This window comes from Triplophysa dalaica, chromosome 12, assembly GCF_015846415.1.
Source record: "Triplophysa dalaica isolate WHDGS20190420 chromosome 12, ASM1584641v1, whole genome shotgun sequence".
NCBI classification, from domain to species: domain Eukaryota; kingdom Metazoa; phylum Chordata; class Actinopteri; order Cypriniformes; family Nemacheilidae; genus Triplophysa; species Triplophysa dalaica.
The window spans coordinates 13,792,525-13,813,539 of NC_079553.1; the positions used below are offsets into that span (position 1 = coordinate 13,792,525).

Here is a 21,015-nt window from a genome sequence, read left to right on the forward strand (position 1 = left end):
TGGTTTTTGCAGTCACATATGAACATAGTCAGAGTAAGTAAAAAACCAGAGTAACACAAAACCAGCTTATATTGGTGTGCTACTTTTGACCCACCTGTTTGTTACATTTGTCCCTACTTATGGGGTCAAAGTAACAATATGCAATTTATCTTCAAGTGAGATTATACAAAAGTCCTTCAACATTTGAACAAAATACCACCTGGTATTGCTAGACACTTGTGAGTTACGGACCACAGGAAAAATATATCTCTTTCTTAAAAATTATCATTTAAAATCATATTTTTCTGAAAAACGGTACTTTCATCCCTGCTCCCCCTCCTGCTGCATTTCATAGATTGACCATACTAATTACATTAATTTTTATCTTGTATGACAGTAAAAAGGCCATGTCAAGTCACTAACCCTATCTGTATGTAAATGGTATAGGACGTTTTTGAAAAGTCGTTGAGAGCTTTTGTTCTACAAGCTTAACATTATGTGAATTTTTATAAAGCACTTTAACCACGTAAATAAATGTAATGCCATGCATTTCACAATTTTTATTAACAGTTTGGCTTTTACAACTTTATTACAAAATTATTAATTCATATTACTACACATAATTATTATAAGATAAGTCATATAATAAAAGATAACTTAAAATATACAGAGCTTAAATCTTTCCTTTCTTATTGATGATATTAAACACAAATAAATAAAATTGCTGTTACATTGCTGTATTTGAAAATGCACATATACAAAAAATCTTATTTTTACTTACATTATAAAAGCTAAGCATGCATGAATAGAAAGAAAAAATCGTGAAAAAATCAATCATGAAAAATCTATATTTATGACAAAATTAATGTAAGGTAATCATAAAAAGTTAAGCTCACTCAGAAAAATTGACAATTTACCACCACTTGAACAAATGGTCTTATTTTTAAAGTAGTTTCTTTGTGTTGTATGTGAAAAACTAAAAGAGCATGTGAAGAATTCACTTAACATTAGAAAATTAATATGAAATTCCAAGCACACTATACATAAATACCAAGGTTATTTAAGTTTACCAAAATAAAACTTTGAGAACGTTCATTGAAATCAAATAAGATACTAATATTTTACATTTGTGTCACACAAAGTACATAAAGTCAAAAAAATAATCCATAAACCCGTGGTATATTAAAATTGTTTATGTTGTGAACAGAATGACGAAACACGGGTTGACATCATTTAGACGTGCAGCTACTCAGTAAGACTGGTAAACACCTCATTTGTGTGACCGTTGCTCTTAACCGTTGATACTTACTGCGGATTCTCAAATTGCATTTCACACTCTGTATTTTTGTCTGGTTTGGTACGAGACTTCCGGTCACAAAGGCCAAAGAAAGTGAGGAACACAGGTATGAACACAACGCCATGGACGGCTCCAAACAATATCACCAAGAACATGATTTTAAAGAAGGTCCTGAAGATGTAGCTTTTTGCAGCAGCGAGCACCACTACACCTGCAATAGTGGAAGCTGCACCTTGTATTATTGGATAGCCCAGTTTGTAGAGAGCATCTTTGGCTTTTTCATTCACGGATTCTTCCTCACTGGACACAAAAGCGTAAGATATGTGAGCAGAGAAATCCACAGAAAATCCAATACAGATCACCAGATTAATCATAGATACTGAGTCTAAACTAACATCCCATAATGCCATGAAACCAGTCACACCCACAATGACGGATGCGATAGCAAATGTCACCCAGACAGAACAGAGAGGATTTGGGATTAACAAGAGTGAAATAACTAACATTACACATGTAGCTACGACTATATTCTGAATTGTATTACTGACAATGACAGCGTATTGATCGTAATAGATAAACGCAGGGTGATACACATTTACATTAACAGCCGTCTGTAACTTTCCACATTTTTCTGCTGTTTCTCTGAATGCATTCAGCATGTTCTTCTCATCAACTGCTGTCCTGATGTTCACAGTCTGAATGAACATACGTGATGCCAAAATCTTATTGTTAGTGAAGTTTACATCTTCACTAAAACCAGAAAACCTAAGAAATGCAGGTAAATGTTGTATGAATTGTGTTTCATTATCTACATTTATACCAGCACTCTGTCCAAACTTAATATATGCATTAAGCCATGAAATGGGTACAATTTCTGAATCTTTAGATGCCATTGACAGATTTTGAAAATTTTCGAGGCACAAGTCAAGGTTTTGACGTGCATCTGAACTCCAATACTGAAAGTTTTCATCTGTTATGACTAACATGACATTGGGACCGTAAGAAGAAAAGAATTGATCTTCATCGTCATAGTAACTACCAACATATGAGCCGTCTGTTGCTAAATGTTTCAGATCAAGACCTTCCTGTAGTTGAAGACATCCATAGATGCTAACTGCCAGATAGCCAGAATAAAACAAACACACAGAGATCTTTACCCAGGTCTTTGTCAGAAACGGGCTGTAGTGATTTTTAAAGAATAAATCCATTGGCATTGCCTCATCAGTGCCAGTGTTTTTATCATAAGCTCCACCAACACAACACACATTACCTGTAGCATCAACACTATCGACTTCTGGGACTTTCATGCAGGTCAACCAATGTTTATTACCCTTTTCTCTCCTTCCATTCAGTGCAAGACAAGCACCAAAGAAAGTGATGTTGAAGATGTAACAGAAGAGAATAGCTGTACTGGTGTACATGCAGAAAGATTGAACAGAGCCGAATGGAGTCAACAGACCTATATAGAAAGACATCACATCTGTCAGTGTGGTGATAGTGATGGACACAGCAGCTTCTTTATATGTTTCTGCTAAACGATCTTCAACGTCCTCTTTAACTTTAGTCTTCTGCCAGCAGGAGATCATGATGAACATGTCATCAACTCCAATACCTGCAAAAAAGTCATAATTTATTCACCCTCATGTCATTCATAATCTGAATACGACTCTTTCTTCTATGGAACACAAAAGAAGATAGTTTAACAAATGTTTCAGTGGCTTGTGTTCACACAATGGAATTCTATGGGAGCCAATGTTGTTTGGTTAGCAACATTCTTTAAAATCTCTACTTTTATGTTCAGTTTTGGTTGAACCCTCCCTTTTTATTTACCAAGAATCAAAAAGGGGGCTGAGGCGACAGTCATAGCAAAAGGCATTCCACAGAAGAGCAGTAAACCAAAACTGGCAAGAACAGCCAGACCAGCAGAGATGACACCAGCAACAGCAACCCACACCTTGGTTCTAACACAATCTAACCTGTAGAAAGAAGAGAAAGTAGATATATGCCATGACTCATAAATGAAGAGTTAATGAAAAACTCTCTAAATCCGTCAGACGGGTTCGCTTAAATGAAAAATGTTCATCAGGCTCCAACATTTACTCTCAGCAATACCAGATATTTCAGACCAGACAGAGTGTAGTATTTAGTGTGCTTTAAAGCAAAGTTATTTCAGTAATGTATAAAAGGTGTGGAGAGCATTCAAACATCGAAATATAATATTTGATTGAAATCTTTTAGAGGGTTTTGCATCGGCACTCTTCAAATATACATTTTTTTATTTCAATTTATTTGAATATATCATATTATATTATATCTGGGCTAGATAAGTTTCTCTGTCATACCTCAGACAAGAAAGAATGGAAATGGTGATGGCCAGGAAATATGTAATGGAGAAGAGAGGGATCACAGAGTCTGAATTGGACTCGAACTCATTCTGTCTTGATATTGATGTGAAGTATGAGACACGGACCTGTAAAAATCAATTCGATACAGAACACAGAATTATTGTTCATATTTTCTCAACAGGAAATGAAATAGGCTAAAAGCAAGGCATCGAGTAAATGGGTAAAATTCATATTCTAAATATATCATAACTGTTGTCGAATTTAGTTACTCTTACAGTTATTGGAGATGACATGATAAATAGCCTGTCAATGTTCGGTGTTCTTAAGTACCTACACAAAACATGTATCAAAATGAAGGAACAGACTCATGAACGATAGTTTTTACATGTCCAAATCTGTCCGGTTTGTGTTTTTTGAATAAAGGTTATTGCACATTGAGTTCGAAATTTGCGTCCGAAATTTCCGCACATTAAAAATACATACGACCTTACACTCTAAAAAATGCTGCGTTATTTGTTTAACCCAACAGCTGGGTTGAGCCTGTTGGGTCATTTTGTTGGGTTATTTTCTTAGTGTTGGGTCATTTTTTGAGTAACCCAAACGCTGGGTTAGCAGTCGGGTCCAATTGAGTGACAGTTGAGAGAGTAAACCCCTCCCACTCCTCGACGCATCAGACAAACTTTACCTTCGCGGGCATTTTGATCCACCTCATCTCGAAAAGTTGTTATTCGGAGAAGAAAAGGTATGTTTTACGAGTTTTTAATGTATAAAACTATTACTGTACAATAAAAATGCAAAAGTATGCAAATTCGGCTGTTCGCATTAGGTTTGAAAGTAACGTTACAATCTAGCTTCGTTAGCTTTGTATAGCTAGTCTGTAACGTTATGCCCACGTTGTTCTAATTTACAGCTTTTTAATCATTTAAACTTCATTTTTGGTCAATATTTCCCTTTGAAATTCCTGACTCGTGTGAGTCATTTAGTTCCGTAACTTACGCAACTTGATATTAGTTTAAGGTCGACACGAGAGAGCGTCGTGTAAAAAGCAAACATCCAGCAATTTTTTTATTTTAAATACCGCTAATGTTCGGTGAGGGAACTTAGTTTTAAGAGTCTTTTAGACCAGAATGTAGTTGTTAAGAACTCAAATACGTGATTTATATATAAACATAACGCCTCTTTGAGATTGTGTTAAGACGCTGTCGGAGGTGTGAGCTTCAGGCTGTCAGCGGTCGTGGCTCCGTGGAGAGCAGCTCTATCTCGGCCAGTAGCCGCTCTTATAACGTTAGTGGTTAACCGTGAGATATAATTTATTTTGGGTATATGAGACGAACAATTGTTGCTCTTTTTAGACTTCTACTTATTCCCGAGTGTGTCGAATTAGTTAAGAGTTGTGTTAACGTTTATAATATTATTTTTTAAGACTGTATTTCACTTTCTGTACTAGATCCCACTCTTCTTTTTTCCCCCACTGACAGCGTGCAGATAACAGCTAATATTAATGGATCATTCTATTCAAGAGAAAGTCAACTGGAACGTGGATGTTTTCATAACAGGCTTAAAGGTAAACATTATTTAGGTCAAATGTTAATGTACTTCTTTATATGTTTATTATAATCCATTGTGCTCTGGGTAGCCCAGTTTCCTTACATTCTTCTCTTGTCTCTTTTTCTCTTTATAGATGAACAAATTGATAAAGAAACCCTCCTGCTGAACATCCACTTCCAAAAGTGCACGCCACACTGTTGTCTACAACTCCCAGGATAAGAATCCTCTTTAGGAAGACTGCTCCGTGGATATGTCAGGTTAAGCAGTGCTGAAACCGAAAGAACTAACGCTCTTTAAAATGTTTTGTGAGTTTATATGAAGAGGAAAGTTACGGTGTCCCTTTTTCACATCCATAACGCTTCTTTATTTCTTTTTTTATAGAAAACTTGTGCATAGACTGATATTTTATCATATAAATGCGGTTCTATCAACAAGGGTTTAGTAAAATACTTTTTATAGTGTTTTTATGTCGCATCCATAACGCTGGAATTGCCCTAAAGCATTTTACTCATGCCACTTTGTTAACTGTATATGAATTTTTGAAGTGTTAAGTTGTCTAACTATTTATATTTACTTGTGCCACTTTAATAACCTTGTTAAATGTAAATGTAAAAATCTAAACTAATGTAATTTATTGAAGTTAATTTTCCTTAAATATGTATAAACATACATTTCATCAAAGTGTTTTATATGCCATTTTATTGTTCATTGAGCATAACATATTGCATGTTTTTATGATTTCCTTTTGTCTTGCATTTTGGTCCTTAATAAAACTTTTGATTCTTACTGATGCCTCGAGTATTTCTCTGTGATTTTGTTATTATTATTTTTAAACATTTCGGGTTGTTTTAAACCAGCAATGTAATTTTTAAGCAAAAGTTGATTTAAATAAAACAACCCAGCATGTTGGGTCAAAGATATAACCCAACTGGCTGAGTTAAAATAACCCAACGCTGGGTTTGTCCATATTTGACCCAATGTTGGGTTACCAAAATAACCCAAATTGGGTTGTTTTAACCCAGCCTTTTTTTAGAGTGTACATTGTGTCAATCACCTCTACACACTGCCTCCGATATTTTCGTCCGTCATAAAAAATTCGGACTGGTTTCGATTTTCAGCATTTTTTTGCATCCGTTACAAGCCTTTTGAGAGGCGTTTTGACAATTCAGAGACACTCGAGCGCCACATACGAAAAAAGCGTACGAAACATGTACACTCTAAAAAATGCTGGGTTATTTGTTTAACCCAACAGCTGGGTTGAGCCTGTTGGGTCATGTTGTTGGGTTATTTTCTCAGTGTTGGGTCATTTTTTGAGTAACCCAAACGCTGGGTTAGCAGTCGGGTCCAATTGAGTGACAGTTGAGAGAGTAAACCCCTCCCACTCCTCTACGCATCAGACAAACTTTACCTTCGCGGGCATTTTGATCCACCTCATCTCGAAAAGTTGTTATTCGGAGAAGAAAAGGTATGTTTACAAGTTTTTAATGTATAAAACTATTACTGCACAAAAAAAAATGCAAAAGTATGCAAAATTCGGCTGTTCGCATTAGGTTTGAAAGTAACGTTACAATCTAGCTTCGTTAGCTTTGTATAGCTAGTCTGTAACGTTATGCCCACGTTGTTCTAACTTACAGCTTTTTAATCATTTAAACTTCATTTTTGGTCAACATTTCCCTTTGAAATTCCTGACTCGTGTGAGTCATTTAGTTCAGTAACTTACGCAACTTGATATTAGTTTAAGGTCGACACGAGAGAGCGTCGTGTAAAAAGCAAACATCCAGCAATTTTTTTATTTTAAATACCGCTAATGTTCGGTGAGGGAACTTAGTTTAAATAGTCTTTTAGACGAGAATGTTGTTGTTAAGAACACAAATACGTGATTTATATATAAACATAACGCCTCTTTGAGATTTTGTTAAGACGCTTTCGGAGGTGTGAGCTTCAGGCTGTCAGCGGTCGTGGCTCAGTGGAGAGCAGCTCTATCTCGGCCATTGCCTCGGGAGTAGCCGCTCTTATAACGTTAGTGGTTAACAATGCGATATAATTAATTTTGGGTATATGAGACGAACAATTATTGCTCTTTTTAGACTTCTACTTATTCCCGAGTGTGTCGAATTAGTTAAGAGTAACTTGTGTTAACGTTTATATTATTTTTTAAGACTGTATTTCACTTTCTGTACTATATCCCACTCATCTTTTTCCCACACTGACAGGTTGCAGAATAACAGCTAATATTAATGGATCATTCCAGTCAAGAGAAAGTCAACTGAAACGTGGATGTTTTCATAACAGGCTTAAAGGTAAACATTATTTAGGTAAAATGTTAATGTACTTCTTTATATGTTTATTATAATCCATTGTGCTCTGGGTAGGCCAGTTTCCTTACATTCTTCTCTCGTCTCTTTTTCTCTTTATAGATGAACAAATTGATAAAGAAACCCTCCTGCTGGACATCCACTTCCAAAAGTGCACGCCACACTGTTGTCTACAACTCCCAGGATAAGAATCCTCTTTAGTAAGACTGCTCCGTGGATATGTCAGGTTAAGCAGTACTGAAACCGAAAGAACTAACACTCTTTAAAATGTTTTGTGAGTTTATATGAAGAGGAAAGTTACGGTGTCCCTTTTTCACATCCATAACGCTTGTTTATTTCTTTTTTTATAGAAAACTTATGCATAGACTGATATTTTATCATATAAATGCGGTTCTATCAACAAGGGTTTAGTAAAATACTTTTTATAGTGTTTTTATGTCGCATCGATAACGCTGGACTTGCCCTAAAGCATTTTACTCATGCCACTTTGTTAACTGTATATGAATTTTTGAAGTGTTAAGTTGTCTAACTATTTATATTTACTTGTGCCACTTTAATAACCTTGTTAAATGTATATGTTTAAATCTAAACTAATGTAATTTATTGAAGTTAATTTTCCTTAAATATGTATAAACATACATTTCATCAAAGTGTTTTATATGCCATTTTATTGTTCATTGAGCATAACATATTGCATGTTTTTATGAATTCCTTTTGTCTTGCATTTTGATCCTTAATAAAACTTTTGATTCTTACTGATGCTCAAGTATTTCTCTGTGATTTTGTTATTATTATTTTTAAACATTTCGGGTTTGTTTTAAACCAGCAATGTAATTTTTAAGCAAAAGTTGATTTAAATAAAACAACCCAGCATGTTGGGTCAAAGATATAACCCAACTGGCTGGGTTAAAATAACCCAACGCTGGGTTTGTCCATATTTGACCCAACGTTGGGTTACCAAAATAACCCAAATTGGGTTGTTTTAACCCAGCCTTTTTTTAGAGTGTGAGCATACCATATTGCATGTTTTTATGAATTCCTTTTGTCTTGCATTTTGATCCTTAATAAAACTTTTGATTCTTACTGATGCCTCGAGTATTTCTCTGTGATTTTGTTATTATTATTTTTAAACATTTCGGGTTTGTTTTAAACCAGCAATGTAATTTTTAAGCAAAAGTTGATTTAAATAAAACAACCCAGCATGTTGGGTCAAAGATATAACCCAACTGGCTGGGTTAAAATAACCCAACGCTGGGTTTGTCCATATTTGACCCAACGTTGGGTTACCAAAATAACCCAAATTGGGTTGTTTTAACCCAGCCTTTTTTTAGAGTGTACAAATATTTTGTACGGTTTGTGCAAAGATTATTTTTACATCATATTTACTTACCGTTTTCAGCTCTGAATAGTTTGAGAAGAATTTTAGAAAGCCAGAAAGCCACAGAGTGTTTTGTGTTGTGTTTTCCTCTTTTAAAAAATAAAAAAGTCTGACAGCTTTAGCGCTTCTTATCTCTGAGCCTCCTGTCTTTAGTTCTACACCACCGACACTTGTTCCTAAAAATGTGCCATTATTCATGGGATATCTAATGGTTGTAGAAATAATTTCACCAGGACTGTGATTTATGATGTCTAAAATTGCATTTGACATGCACTTTCCCTTAGTTTTGGCACAAAGGATTTCATAAGTGTTTCCAGTTGTTATATTTTTCACTTGACTATCTAACTCAATAATGTCGGTAAAAGCTGCCTCAGTCCATATAGTTGCTCCTTCCAAACCTGTAATGATCAAAGAGGCGTAAGTTCCTTCAGACGAAAGCCGCAGTTGAGAAAACTCTTCAGATTGTGGGAAATATTTCAGCACAATCTTCCTCTCCTGCTTCGCTGGTCCGTTCGCAGGTGTGAACTGGTCTTCGATGTCATTTGCTTCCCTCTCGTCAAGAAACATAAAACCAGCTCCAAGAGCAGCAGCTACAAGTAAAGGTAAAATGAAAAACACGAAGGGATAATTTCCAACAATGCGACCAAACTTTTCAAAGATCAGAGAAATCGGCTTCTCAATGCAGTCAGTTTTACACTTCGCCATCCTCCAACTACACTCCAGCAGTTTGTAATAGATCAGTTTCTGAGCGCCAGCAACAGTCACTGTCTACACTGACTTCACGATATCATCCCTTGTTTGCTGAGCTGAACATCAGGTTACTCATTAACAAGCTTTAATGCCTTGTTTATATCAGCTTGGAAGTTATTAATAGTTTCTGGCATACAGCAGGCTATTGACGTGTCGGGTACAGCAATGGGTGTGATTCAAATTATATTAACTCATCTGATACTAAGGACTAATGTCACCATAGACATTTTATTCCTTTTAATATATTTATGTCAACAATTTGCTAATATACTGTAGTTCATTCTTTACATAATAATATAAATCTGCTAGTAGCAATTACAGGCCCAAGTCAACTAACTGCACACAGCAAAATATTTGTGGCCATCAGTAAAGATGAGTTTAGGGATGGTGGTTTAAAAGCTATAGCTAAATCCATAGACTGTTCAAATCCATACAAGTTGTTTTTAATTCTATATTTTCATAAACCATTTAAAATTTGGTCTTAATAGTCACAATGGTTACGAACACTGCCTACATTTGTAGTTTGAGTGTTTTATAGAACAAAAAGATACATTTGACTAATAAAAAATAAATACATAATGCTTTAAGACCTTTATCAGCCACCAAATTCAAGCACTGGATTTACTTAACCCAGAGAATGTTTGTATTTGGTCCACCCAGCACTGAGTTTAAAGAAAGTTACTCAACATTTATTAGAGCCTGTGTTTTATTGATTGACTTAGAATTGCACAAAGAATCGATAAGATCAAGGGCCCTATCATACACTCGGCACAATGTGATGCCAGGTGTTACGCTATGTTCTTTTGCTAATATTATTTTCATGTCCAGCACCATGTTTTTAAATTCCTAAAAGCACTTTCTGGGCTGGTCTGAAAACGAGGCATGTTTAGCCGCATTTTTGGCGTATTGCTATTTTGAGGCAACTGAAAACGACTGAGTTATTGACCCACTGAAACCTGGTCTGAAGTGATTGTGCAGTATTTACTTATTTATAAAAAAAAATATTAGTAATATGAGCCTTTCGGCGGGTGCACAACCTGCATACTCTCTGCCTATTACACACAGAGGGAAGTGCAGCAGCACAAAAATATGCCAAATATTGAAAAAAATGAAAGGATTTCAAAGTAAAAGAGAAATATTGTGTACATGAAGATAATAAATTTGGCTTGTGATCATGCTTGTGATCAGGTCACAAACAAAAAATATTTGACTTTCTTCGATCTACATATATGCATTTAAGATGTTTTGAGTGTAAATTAGATGACAATAGCTAAAACCATGTATGTCTTTTTATTTTTGTCTGTGTCAGTGAAAAAATAAGCACATGGTCAATAGATATTTTATGCAAATATTATCAGATTTGAAAACAATCTATCCTTGATTGTAAGGTAGAGAGCATTTAAGTTTGGAATGGCATAAATGTAAGCAAGTGATAACAGTATAACAGTTTTAATTTCTAAATGACCTTTTTCAGGACAGACATAGACATCAAATTACAAAAGTTGCAGAAACTTTTTATTAATTTTCTTTTATTTAAAATAGGTAAAATAATATAGAAACAGAATTAAAGAATTATGATTCTTTAAAAGTAATGTATTTGAAATATTCTACATTTCATCTTTTGACTTTATATATGCTACAATACTTTAAATCACATAAGATAAATTAAGGAACTAATGTTGACTGTAGTGCTTCTGACTGTCTTGTGTCTATTCTAATGATTAGTCAGTCGACCTGTCTTCTTCCATTGCAAGTGTTTTTGTGTAATTTTGGATTTTGCAGTGAATCTAAGAGATGATTTAAATTTATCAAACGTTATGCAACAAATGCAAGCTATCAAGATTCAGGTGTATTGAACCCGGAACAGCTGAATCCGGTGTTTTGCATTTATGATTCTGTGGAAGCATGTTTATGATAATATGAAACAGGTGATAACGTTCTCAAGAACATGGACACTCATGCTCTGTCTAATGTCTGGGTGCCTTTTGCTCTTACACGTAATGTTAATTTTGTGTTAGGGGCAGTGTGTCCGGATTTGAGCATCACTTTACCTTGTAACTCCATGTTTCTGGTTGTTTCTGGTTGGATGTTGTGTTGTTTTCTTTTTATAAGCTTTTTGTATGTGGCGTATTCCAGATAGCAGGTTAGGTGACTGTCCTAAGTAATTAAAAACTTCAGCTCCAGGTTCCAAAACTCAGGTAACTATCAGTGTATGTAGCCACAGCAATAATATACAGCCCCATCTAAGTCAATAATCCATAATCAATGTAAAAAGGTATATGTAAGATTATGGTAAATACAACAAATTGCTTTATTTAAACAATTTCTAATGTATCAAAACAAGAAAGAAATTAAAATTAAAAACTTGATATTTAGGTATACATTACATTTATATTTAGTAATTTAGCAGACGCTTTTATCCAAAGAAATTTACAAAGAGTTTACAGTAGGTGCCAATACAAAGTTACTGGTTTCAACAAAAAATAAACCACTACCTGTTGAGAGAGGGTTAGTGTTTTTTTTGTACATTAAAGTACAATACAGTACAAAAATGTTAATGTTGATTTGAGTGTTTGTGTTGTTCTATAAAAAGGCTCAAGCTAGAAAATTACATGAAAAAATATTTGATTAATTTAAAAGATTATTTTTATACATATTTACAATTTTATTTAAAACTCTGTGTATAAAATATAATAGATATAAAATATTTCATAGTACCATATTAAAGTATAACCACGCAGTTTTGAAAAACTAATTAATATAACATTGTCAGAAATATATTTATACATAACTATTTTAATATGAAATTAAACTTTAGTTTTGGTTTATGTGATATTGTACAACTGTCTCAAAACAAACAAACAATCAAACAATAATTCACAAACCCTGATGTAATTGAAGCTCTTTTCTATTCTACACAATGACTTAACACTGGGTGATATCATTTGAAAATATGAAGCTACTTAATAACAGTCAGGATCAATATATCCCTCATTTGTCTGACCAATCCTCATTGCTGTTGATACTGGTTGAGCTTTTCTATTGCTGTTCTCAGATTGCATTTCACACTCTGTTTTATTGTCAGGTTTTGAACGAGACATCCTGCCACAAAGGCCAAAGAAAGTGAGGAACACAGGTATGAACACAACGCCATGGACGGCTCCAAACAGAATGACTAAGAACATGATTTTAAAGAAGGTCCTGAAGATGTAGCTTTTTGCAGCAGCGAGCACCACTACACCTGCAATAGTGGAAGCTGCACCTTGTATTATTGGATAGCCCAGTTTGTAGAGAGCATCTTTGGCTTTTTCATTCACAGATTCTTCCTCACTGGACACAAAAGCGTAAGATATGTGAGCAGAGAAATCCACAGAAAATCCAATACAGATCACCAGATTAATCATAGATACTGAGTCTAAACTAACATCCCATAATGCCATGAAACCAGTCACACCCACAATGACGGATGCGATAGCAAATGTCACCCAGACAGAACAGAGAGGATTTGGGATTAACAAGAGTGAAATAACTAACATTACACATGTAGCTACGACTATATTCTGAATTGTATTACTGACAATGACAGCGTATTGATCGTAATAGATAAACGCAGGGTGATACACATTTACATTAACAGCCGTCTGTAACTTTCCACATTTTCCTGCTGTTTCTCTGAATGCATTCAGCATGTTCTTCTCATCAACTGCTGTCTTGATGTTCACAGTCTGAATGAACATACGTGATGCCAAAATCTTATTGTTAGTGAAGTTTACATCTTCACTAAAACCAGAAAGGCTAAGAAATTCAAGTAAATGTTGTTTGAATTGTGCTTCATTATCTCCATTTATACCAGCACTCTGTCCAAACTTAATATATGCATTAAGCCATGAAATGGGTACAATTTCTGAATCTTTAGATGCAATTGACAGATTTTGAAAATTTTCGAGGCACAAGTCAAGGTTTTGACGTGCATCTGAACTCCAATACTGAAAGTTTTCATCTGTTATGACTAACATGACATTGGGACCATAAGAAGAAAAGAATTGATCTTCATCGTCATAGTAACTACCAACATATGAGCCGTCTGTTGCTAAATGTTTCAGATCAAGACCTTCCTGTAGTTGAAGACATCCATAGATGCTAACTGCCAGATAGCCAGAATAAAACAAACACACAGAGATCTTTACCCAGGTCTTTGTCAGAAACGGGCTGTAGTGATTTTTAAAGAATAAATCCATTGGCATTGCCTCATCAGTGCCAGTGTTTTTATCATAAGCTCCACCAACACAACACACATTACCTGTAGCATCAACACTATCGACTTCTGGGACTTTCATGCAGGTCAACCAATGTTTATTACCCTTTTCTCTCCTTCCATTCAGTGCAAGACAAGCACCAAAGAAAGTGATGTTGAAGATGTAACAGAAGAGAATAGCTGTACTGGTGTACATGCAGAAAGATTGAACAGAGCCGAATGGAGTCAACAGACCTATATAGAAAGACATCACATCTGTCAGTGTGGTGATAGTGATGGACACAGCAGCTTCTTTATATGTTTCTGCTAAACGATCTTCAACGTCCTCTTTAACTTTAGTCTTCTGCCAGCAGGAGATCATGATGAACATGTCATCAACTCCAATACCTGCAAAAAAGTCATAATTTATTCACCCTCATGTCATTCAAAATCTGAATACAACTCTTTCTTCTATGGAACACAAAAGAAGATAGTTTAACAAATGTTTCAGTGGCTTGTGTTCACAAAATGGAATTCTATGAGAGCCAATGTTGTTTGGTTAGCAACATTCTTTAAAATTTCTACTTTTATGTTCAGTTTTGGTTGAACCCTCCCTTTTTATTTACCAAGAATCAAAAAGGGGGCTGAGGCGACAGTCATAGCAAAAGGCATTCCACAGAAGAGCAGTAAACCAAAACTGGCAAGAACAGCCAGACCAGCAGAGATGACACCAGCAACAGCAACCCACACCTTGGTTCTAACACAATCTAACCTGTAGAAAGAAGAGAAAGTAGATATATGCCATGACTCATAAATGAAGAGTTAATGAAAAACTCTCTAAATCCGTCAGACGGGTTCGCTTAAATGAAAAATGTTCATCAGGCTCCAACATTTACTCTCAGCAATACCAGATATTTCAGACCAGACAGAGTGTAGTATTTAGTGTGCTTTAAAGCAAAGTTATTTCAGTAATGTATAAAAGGTGTGGAGAGCATTCAAACATCGAAATATAATTTTTGATTGAAATCTTTAGAGGGTTTTGCATCGGAACTCTTCAAATATAACTTAAACATATATACATTTGTTTGTTACAATTTATTTGAATATATCATATTATATTATATCTGGGCTAGATAAGTTTCTCTGTCATACCTCAGACATGAAAGAATGGAAATGGTGATGGCCAGGAAATATGTAATGGAGAAGAGAGGGATCACAGAGTCTGAATTGGACTCGAACTCATTCTGTCTTGATATTGATGTGAAGTATGAGACACGGACCTGTAAAAATCAATTCGATACAGAACACAGAATTATTGTTAATATTTTCTCAACAGGAAATGAAATAGGCTAAAAGCAAGGCATCGAGTAAATGGGTAAAATTCATATTCTAAATATATCATAACTGTTGTCTAATTAAGTCACTGTTACAGTTAGTGGAGATGACATAATAAATAGCCTGTCAATGTTTGGTGATCTAAAGTACCTACACAAAACATGTATCAAAATGAAGGAACAGACTCATGCACACTTTTACCACGTCAAAATCTGTCCGGTTTGTGTTTTATGAATAAAGGTTATTGCACACCGGGTCCGAAATTTCGGTCCGAAATTTCCTTACGTTAAAAAATATATACAACCTCACGTTGTGTCAATCACCTTTACACACTGCCTACGATATTTTCGTCCGTCATAAAAAATTCGGACTGGTTTCGATTTTCTGGGTTTTGGGCATCCGTTACAAGCCTTTTGAGAGGCGTTTTGACAATTCAGAGACACTCGAGCGCCACATACGAAAAAAGCGTACGAAACATGTACAAATATTTTGTACGGTTTGTCCAAAGATTATTTTTACATCATATTTACTTACCGTTTTCAGCTCTGAATAGTTTGAGAAGAATTTTAGAAAGCCAGAAAGCCACAGAGTGTTTTGTGTTGTGTTTTCCTCTTTTAAAAAATAAAAAAGTCTGACAGCTTTAGCGCTTCTTATCTCTGAGCCTCCTGTCTTTAGTTCTACACCACCGACACTTGTTCCTAAAAATGTGCCATTATTCATGGGATATCTAATGGTTGTAGAAATAATTTCACCAGGACTATAATTTATGATGTCTAAAATTGCATTTGACATGCACTTTCCCTTAGTTTTGGCACAAAGGATTTCATAAGTGTTTCCAGTTGTTATAACTTTCACTTGTCTATCTAACTCAATAATGTCGGTAAAAGCTGCCTCAGTCCATATAGTTGCTCCTTCCAAACCTGTAATGATCAAAGAGGCGTAAGTTCCTTCAGACGAAAGCCGCAGTTGAGAAAACTCTTCAGATTGTGGGAAATATTTCAGCACAATCTTCCTCTCCTGCTTCGCTGGTCCGTTCGCAGGTGTGAACTGGTCTTCGATGTCATTTGCTTCCCTCTCGTCAAGAAACATAAAACCAGCTCCAAGAGCAGCAGCTACAAGTAAAGGTAAAATGAAAAACACGAAGGGATAATTTCCAACAACGCGACCAAACTTTTCAAAGATCAGAGAAATCGGCTTCTCAATGCAGTCAGTTTTACACTTCGCCATCCTCCAACTACACTCCAGCAGTTTGTAATGGATCAGTTACTGAGCGCCAGCAACAGTCACTGTCTAGACTGACTTCACGATATCATCCCTTGTTTGCTTAGATGAACATCAGATTACTTATTAACAAGCTTTAATGCCTTGTTTATGTCAGCTTGGAAGTTATAGGTTCTGGCAGAGACCTACAGCTAATGACGTATCGGGTACAGCAAAGGGTTCTCATCAGAACTCATCAGATAGGACTAACCTCATAATAGATATTTTATTCCTTTTAATATATTTATGTCAACAATTTGCTAATATACTGTAGTTTATTCTTTTTATAATATAATAAAGCAAAATATTTGTGGCCATCATTAAAGATGAGTTTAGGGAAGGTGATTTAAAAGCCAGGTAATCCATAGACTGCACAAAGTTGTTTTCAATTTTATATTTTCAACAACTATTTAAAATTTGGCCTTAATAGTCAAAATGGTTACAAAGACACCCTACGTTTGTATTTTGAGTGTGTTTCATAGGACAAAAATCAATACATAATGCTTTAAGACCCTTTTCAGCCACCAAATTCAAGCACTGGATTTATTTATCCAGAGAATGTTTGTATTTAGGTGCACCAAGCACTGGCTTTAAAGAAAGTAACTCAACATTTATTAGAGCGTGTGTTTTATTGTTTGACTTATTGCACAAAGAATCGATAAGATCAAGGGCCCTATCATACACTCGGCACAATGTGATGCCAGGCGTTACGCTAGTGTTCTTTTGCTAATATTATTTTCAAGTCCAACACCATGTTTTTAAATCGCAAATGCACTTTGTTTGCAGATAAGCCTCTTTGATGGCGTATTGCTATTTTGAGGCAATTAAAAACGATTGAGCTATTGACCGACTAAAACCTGGTATTTATTTATTAAGTGTATTAATTAAGTAATATGAGCCTTTCGCACCCGCTTCGAATGTTATCAGTCGATTGAATGGGCGTTCTCAGTGGTTATCAACTGATTCATATGGGCCAGATGGGGACTGCTGCGCCTACTGGTAGGCTCAGAAGGCTATCGGCGGGTGTACAATGCGCATACTCTCTGTCTATTACACACAGAGGGCAGCGGAGCAGCACAAAAATATGCCAAATATTGAAAAACATAAAAGGATTTCAAAGTGAAAGAGAAATACTGTGTACATGAAGAAAAAAATCTGGCTTGTGATCAGGGCCATAAACAGGATTTTTACCGAGGTCCCAAACAATTTTTTTGGATTTTTGGTTTTTACATATGTGCATTTAAGATGTTTTTGGTGCAGATTAGATAACAATGGCTTAAACCACATATGTGTTTTCATTTTTTTCAGTGTCAGTGATAATAATAAATATGTTATCTAACATTATTATCAGATTTGAAAACAATCTAAAGGGGGACCTGGTGGCTTAGTGGTTAGCACGTTCGCCTCACACCTCCAGGGTTGGGGTTCGATTCCCGCTTCTGACTTGTGTGTGTGGAGTTTGCATGTTCTCCCCGTGCCTCGGGGGTTTCCTCCGGGTACTCCGGTTTCCTCCCCTGGTCCAAAGACATGCATGGTAGGTTGATTGGCCGTAGGGTGTGAGGGTGTGAGTGTGTGCGCGTGCGTGCGTGCGTGAGTGAGTGAATGAGTGAATGAGTGAATGAGTGTGTGTGCCCTGCGATGGGTTGGCACTCCATCCAGGATGTATCCTGCCTTGATGCCCGATGACTCCTGAGATAGGCGCAGGCTCCCCGTGACCTGAGGTAGTTCGGTAGAAAATGGAATGGAAAACAATCTATCTTTGATTGAAAGAGTTGGAGTTTGGAATCACATACCTTTAACCTTTCAGGACAGACATAGACATCAAATTACAAAAGTTGCAGAATCTTTTTCTTTTATGAAAATAATATAGAAACAGAATTAAAGAAAAAGGATTCTTTAAAAGTAATGTATTTGAAATATTAGAAACATTTCATCTTGTGACTCTATGACCCTGGATCACAAAACCAGTCCTAAGTAGCACGGGAACATTTTTAGTAATATACAAAAATACATTGTTATACAAATTATACAAATTATACAAAAATACAAATTATCTATTTTTCTTTCATGCCAAAAATCATTAGGATATTAAGTAAAGATCGTGTTTCATAAAGATATTTTGTAAATTTACTACCCTATAAATATATAAAAACTTAATTCTCTTTGAGTGGATGGCTTGCCACAGTGCCCCTGATTAAGAACTTTAAAGGAGATTTTCTCAATATTTAGATTTTTTGCACAGTTTTAAATGGTTGTATCTCAGCCATATGTTGTCCAATTCTAACATCTCATACATCAATATAAATCATATTTATTCAGATTTCCGATTATGTAAACATCTCAATTTCAATAAATTTACCCATAAGACTGTTTCTTTGTCCAGGGTCAAATATGTGCTACAATACTTTAAATCACAAAAATTAGGATGAGGAACTGATGTTGGCTGGAGAGCATTTAAGTTTGGAATGGCATAAATGTAAGCAAGTGATAACAGTATAACAATTTCAGGACAGGCATAGACATCAAATTACAAAAGTTGCAGAAACTTTTATTAAATTTATTTTATTTAAAATAGGTGATATAATATAGAAACTAAATTAAAGAACGATGATTCTTTAAAAGTAATGTATTTGAAAATTCTACATTTCATCTTTTGATTTTATATATGCTACAATACTTTAAATCACATTAGTTAAATTGAGGAACTAATGTTGACTGTTTGTGTAACTATGGATTTTGCAGTTAATCTAAGAGATGAGTTAAATTTATCAAACGTTATGCAACAAATGCAAGCTATCAAGATTCAGGTGTATTGAACCCGGAACAGCTGAATCCGGTGTTTTGCATTTATGATTCTGTGGAAGCTTGTTTGAAATAATATGAAACAGGTGATAACATTCTCAAGAACTTGGAAACTCATGCTCTGTCTAATGGCTTGGTGCCTTGTGCTCTTGCACGTAATGTTAATTTTGTGTTAGGAGCAGTGTGTCTGGATTTGGGCATCACTTGTAACTCTAATGTTTTCTGTTGTTTCTGGTTGGATATTGATAATTTTATTGCAATATTATGATTGCATATTAGGTTTTATGTAATTATAAAATATATACTGTATTAATTACTCTCTTTAATTTCAGGCTGATAAAAACATCAATAATGTCATTTTATATGTATATTTACTCATTATTCCACTGTACATCACAGGACTTGGTAACATTTTAGAAAACTGTTTCTTACTTAATGTGTAACTAAGAAGGAATTACTGCAAGACTAATAGTTAATTTCTCATTAATACTGGTATCTGATTAACTACTAAGGAAGATGTGTTAACTAATCAATATGGAGTAGCATTTTATAATTTGTTTAGTAGCAGTGAACTAATCAATAGCTTTCGAATTCATTCATTCCTCCTTAAGAACTACTATTAGTTATCTACTAATTCAGATTCTACATAAATAACTATGAAGTAACTACTAATAAACAGTCAAATACACAATTGACCATCACAATAATCAAGCAGTGGACATTATACTTCTGCAAATAAAAACAGTTTGTATAATCAACTGCAAATATTCTTAACAGTTTGCATGATCAAATCTACATAAAGGTAAATCGTTCATGCTTCATTATTTCTTCTACGGCATATCGTGATCTTAAATAAAGTTGACTGTAAAAATTTGACATGTGTTGAGAATAAGATAAAATGATTTGTGACCATACACATTGTGTTTTACTTAACATATATTGTATTATTAATTGAGACAATGTTTAAAAACCTTAACAGCTTGCAACATTAACAGAAAACCTTATGCTTTAGTGCTCTGTTCCTTTATCATTTCACTTTCCGTTGTCGGAATTGAAATATAACAGAGAAGAAAAAAAAAAATTACAGTTTAACAATCTGAAATTTTAGGGAAGTCCAGAAGCTAAAATTATAAAGATAAGGTACAGTAGAAACAATACTGCACATTCCTTGCAGTGTCCTTTAATGAGTAACAAGGCCCATGGGTTTTTGTATGATGCTCTGACGTAACTATAGGCATTTTTACAACAGATAATCACAAGTGAACAATTGTAAAATCTTTTAGGGAAGTCTGAAAGATGAAATTAACAATGATAAGGTTCATAAAAAACAATACAGTATTGTAGCATGTCTATTACAGTGTCCACAGGTTTGGATTTGATGCCGCCCACACTGTTCAATAACTGATTCTGTCTTATAATAGTTTTTCCATATATTTATCTCACCGCATATATTAACTGAAGTATTAGTGTATTTTTTCCAGGGTCTTAAAAATTATATTTGATATTTGTATACAAAATTGAACTGCAAATTTAAACTGCAGTTTTATTTAAAAAAAATAAAATTGTGATTGCAGGCCTGGACAATGATGGAAACTTTTAAAAAGACTTGTTTTCAGTTACAACTCTAAAATATTTGATCATTTATATTTTTGATTTTTGTTAATAGTCTAAATTGATTAAGAAATACAATGTGCAGAACTGTTTGCTGATAGCAAAAATTAAAATTAATCCCACATACTGAATGTTTAAAACAAATACTTATTTTCAAATGT

At 34.8% G+C, this 21,015-nt stretch overlaps 2 protein-coding genes and 2 long non-coding RNA genes across 5 annotated transcripts; 2 read left to right on the forward strand and 2 right to left on the reverse strand.

Moving 5' to 3' along the window:
• Positions 1-666: 666 nt before the first annotated feature.
• LOC130432989 (patched domain-containing protein 3-like) lies at positions 667-9,602 on the reverse strand. Of its 2 annotated transcripts, XM_056762622.1 has the most exons (5): positions 8,875-9,602; positions 3,619-3,746; positions 3,107-3,252; positions 2,736-2,888; positions 1,428-1,576 (listed from the first exon to the last, which is right to left on the reverse strand). In XM_056762622.1, the coding sequence occupies exons 1-5, from the start codon at positions 9,565-9,567 to the stop codon at positions 1,560-1,562; spliced, it is 1,137 nt and encodes a 378-aa protein (XP_056618600.1). In that variant the 5' UTR covers positions 9,568-9,602; the 3' UTR covers positions 1,428-1,559. The 2 variants fall into 2 exon arrangements, with proteins under 2 accessions (XP_056618599.1, XP_056618600.1); XM_056762621.1 differs by having other exon boundaries at positions 667-2,888.
• Positions 3,887-5,924, forward strand: LOC130432990 (uncharacterized). The gene is made up of 3 exons (XR_008908513.1): positions 3,887-4,363; positions 5,100-5,185; positions 5,303-5,924. It is a non-coding gene; the product is annotated as an uncharacterized LOC130432990 (long non-coding RNA).
• LOC130432395 (uncharacterized) lies at positions 6,502-8,081 on the forward strand. The gene is made up of 3 exons (XR_008908463.1): positions 6,502-6,634; positions 7,383-7,469; positions 7,587-8,081. It is a non-coding gene; the product is annotated as an uncharacterized LOC130432395 (long non-coding RNA).
• Positions 9,603-12,024: 2,422 nt separating the features above from the next.
• LOC130433124 (patched domain-containing protein 3-like) lies at positions 12,025-16,420 on the reverse strand. Its single transcript, XM_056762838.1, has 4 exons — positions 15,716-16,420; positions 14,999-15,126; positions 14,473-14,618; positions 12,025-14,254 (listed from the first exon to the last, which is right to left on the reverse strand). The coding sequence occupies exons 1-4, from the start codon at positions 16,406-16,408 to the stop codon at positions 12,576-12,578; spliced, it is 2,646 nt and encodes an 881-aa protein (XP_056618816.1). The 5' UTR covers positions 16,409-16,420; the 3' UTR covers positions 12,025-12,575.
• Positions 16,421-21,015: the final 4,595 nt, after the last annotated feature.

What these genes read in the sequence shown, in the direction of transcription:
- LOC130433124 (XM_056762838.1), bottom strand. Translation starts at nt 16,408, where the DNA reads ATGGCGAAGTGTAAAACTGACTGCATTGAGAAGCCGATTTCTCTGATC. An exon ending in ACTATTCAGAGCTGAAAACG is followed by an intron (nt 15,127 to 15,715) that starts GTAAGTAAATAT and finishes TGATTTTTACAG; the next exon opens with GTCCGTGTCTCATACTTCAC. An exon ending in AGCCCCCTTTTTGATTCTTG is followed by an intron (nt 14,255 to 14,472) that starts GTAAATAAAAAG and finishes ACTTTTTTGCAG; the next exon opens with GTATTGGAGTTGATGACATG.
- LOC130432989 (XM_056762621.1), bottom strand. Translation starts at nt 9,567, where the DNA reads ATGGCGAAGTGTAAAACTGACTGCATTGAGAAGCCGATTTCTCTGATC. An exon ending in ACTATTCAGAGCTGAAAACG is followed by an intron (nt 3,747 to 8,874) that starts GTAAGTAAATAT and finishes TGATTTTTACAG; the next exon opens with GTCCGTGTCTCATACTTCAC. An exon ending in AGCCCCCTTTTTGATTCTTG is followed by an intron (nt 2,889 to 3,106) that starts GTAAATAAAAAG and finishes ACTTTTTTGCAG; the next exon opens with GTATTGGAGTTGATGACATG.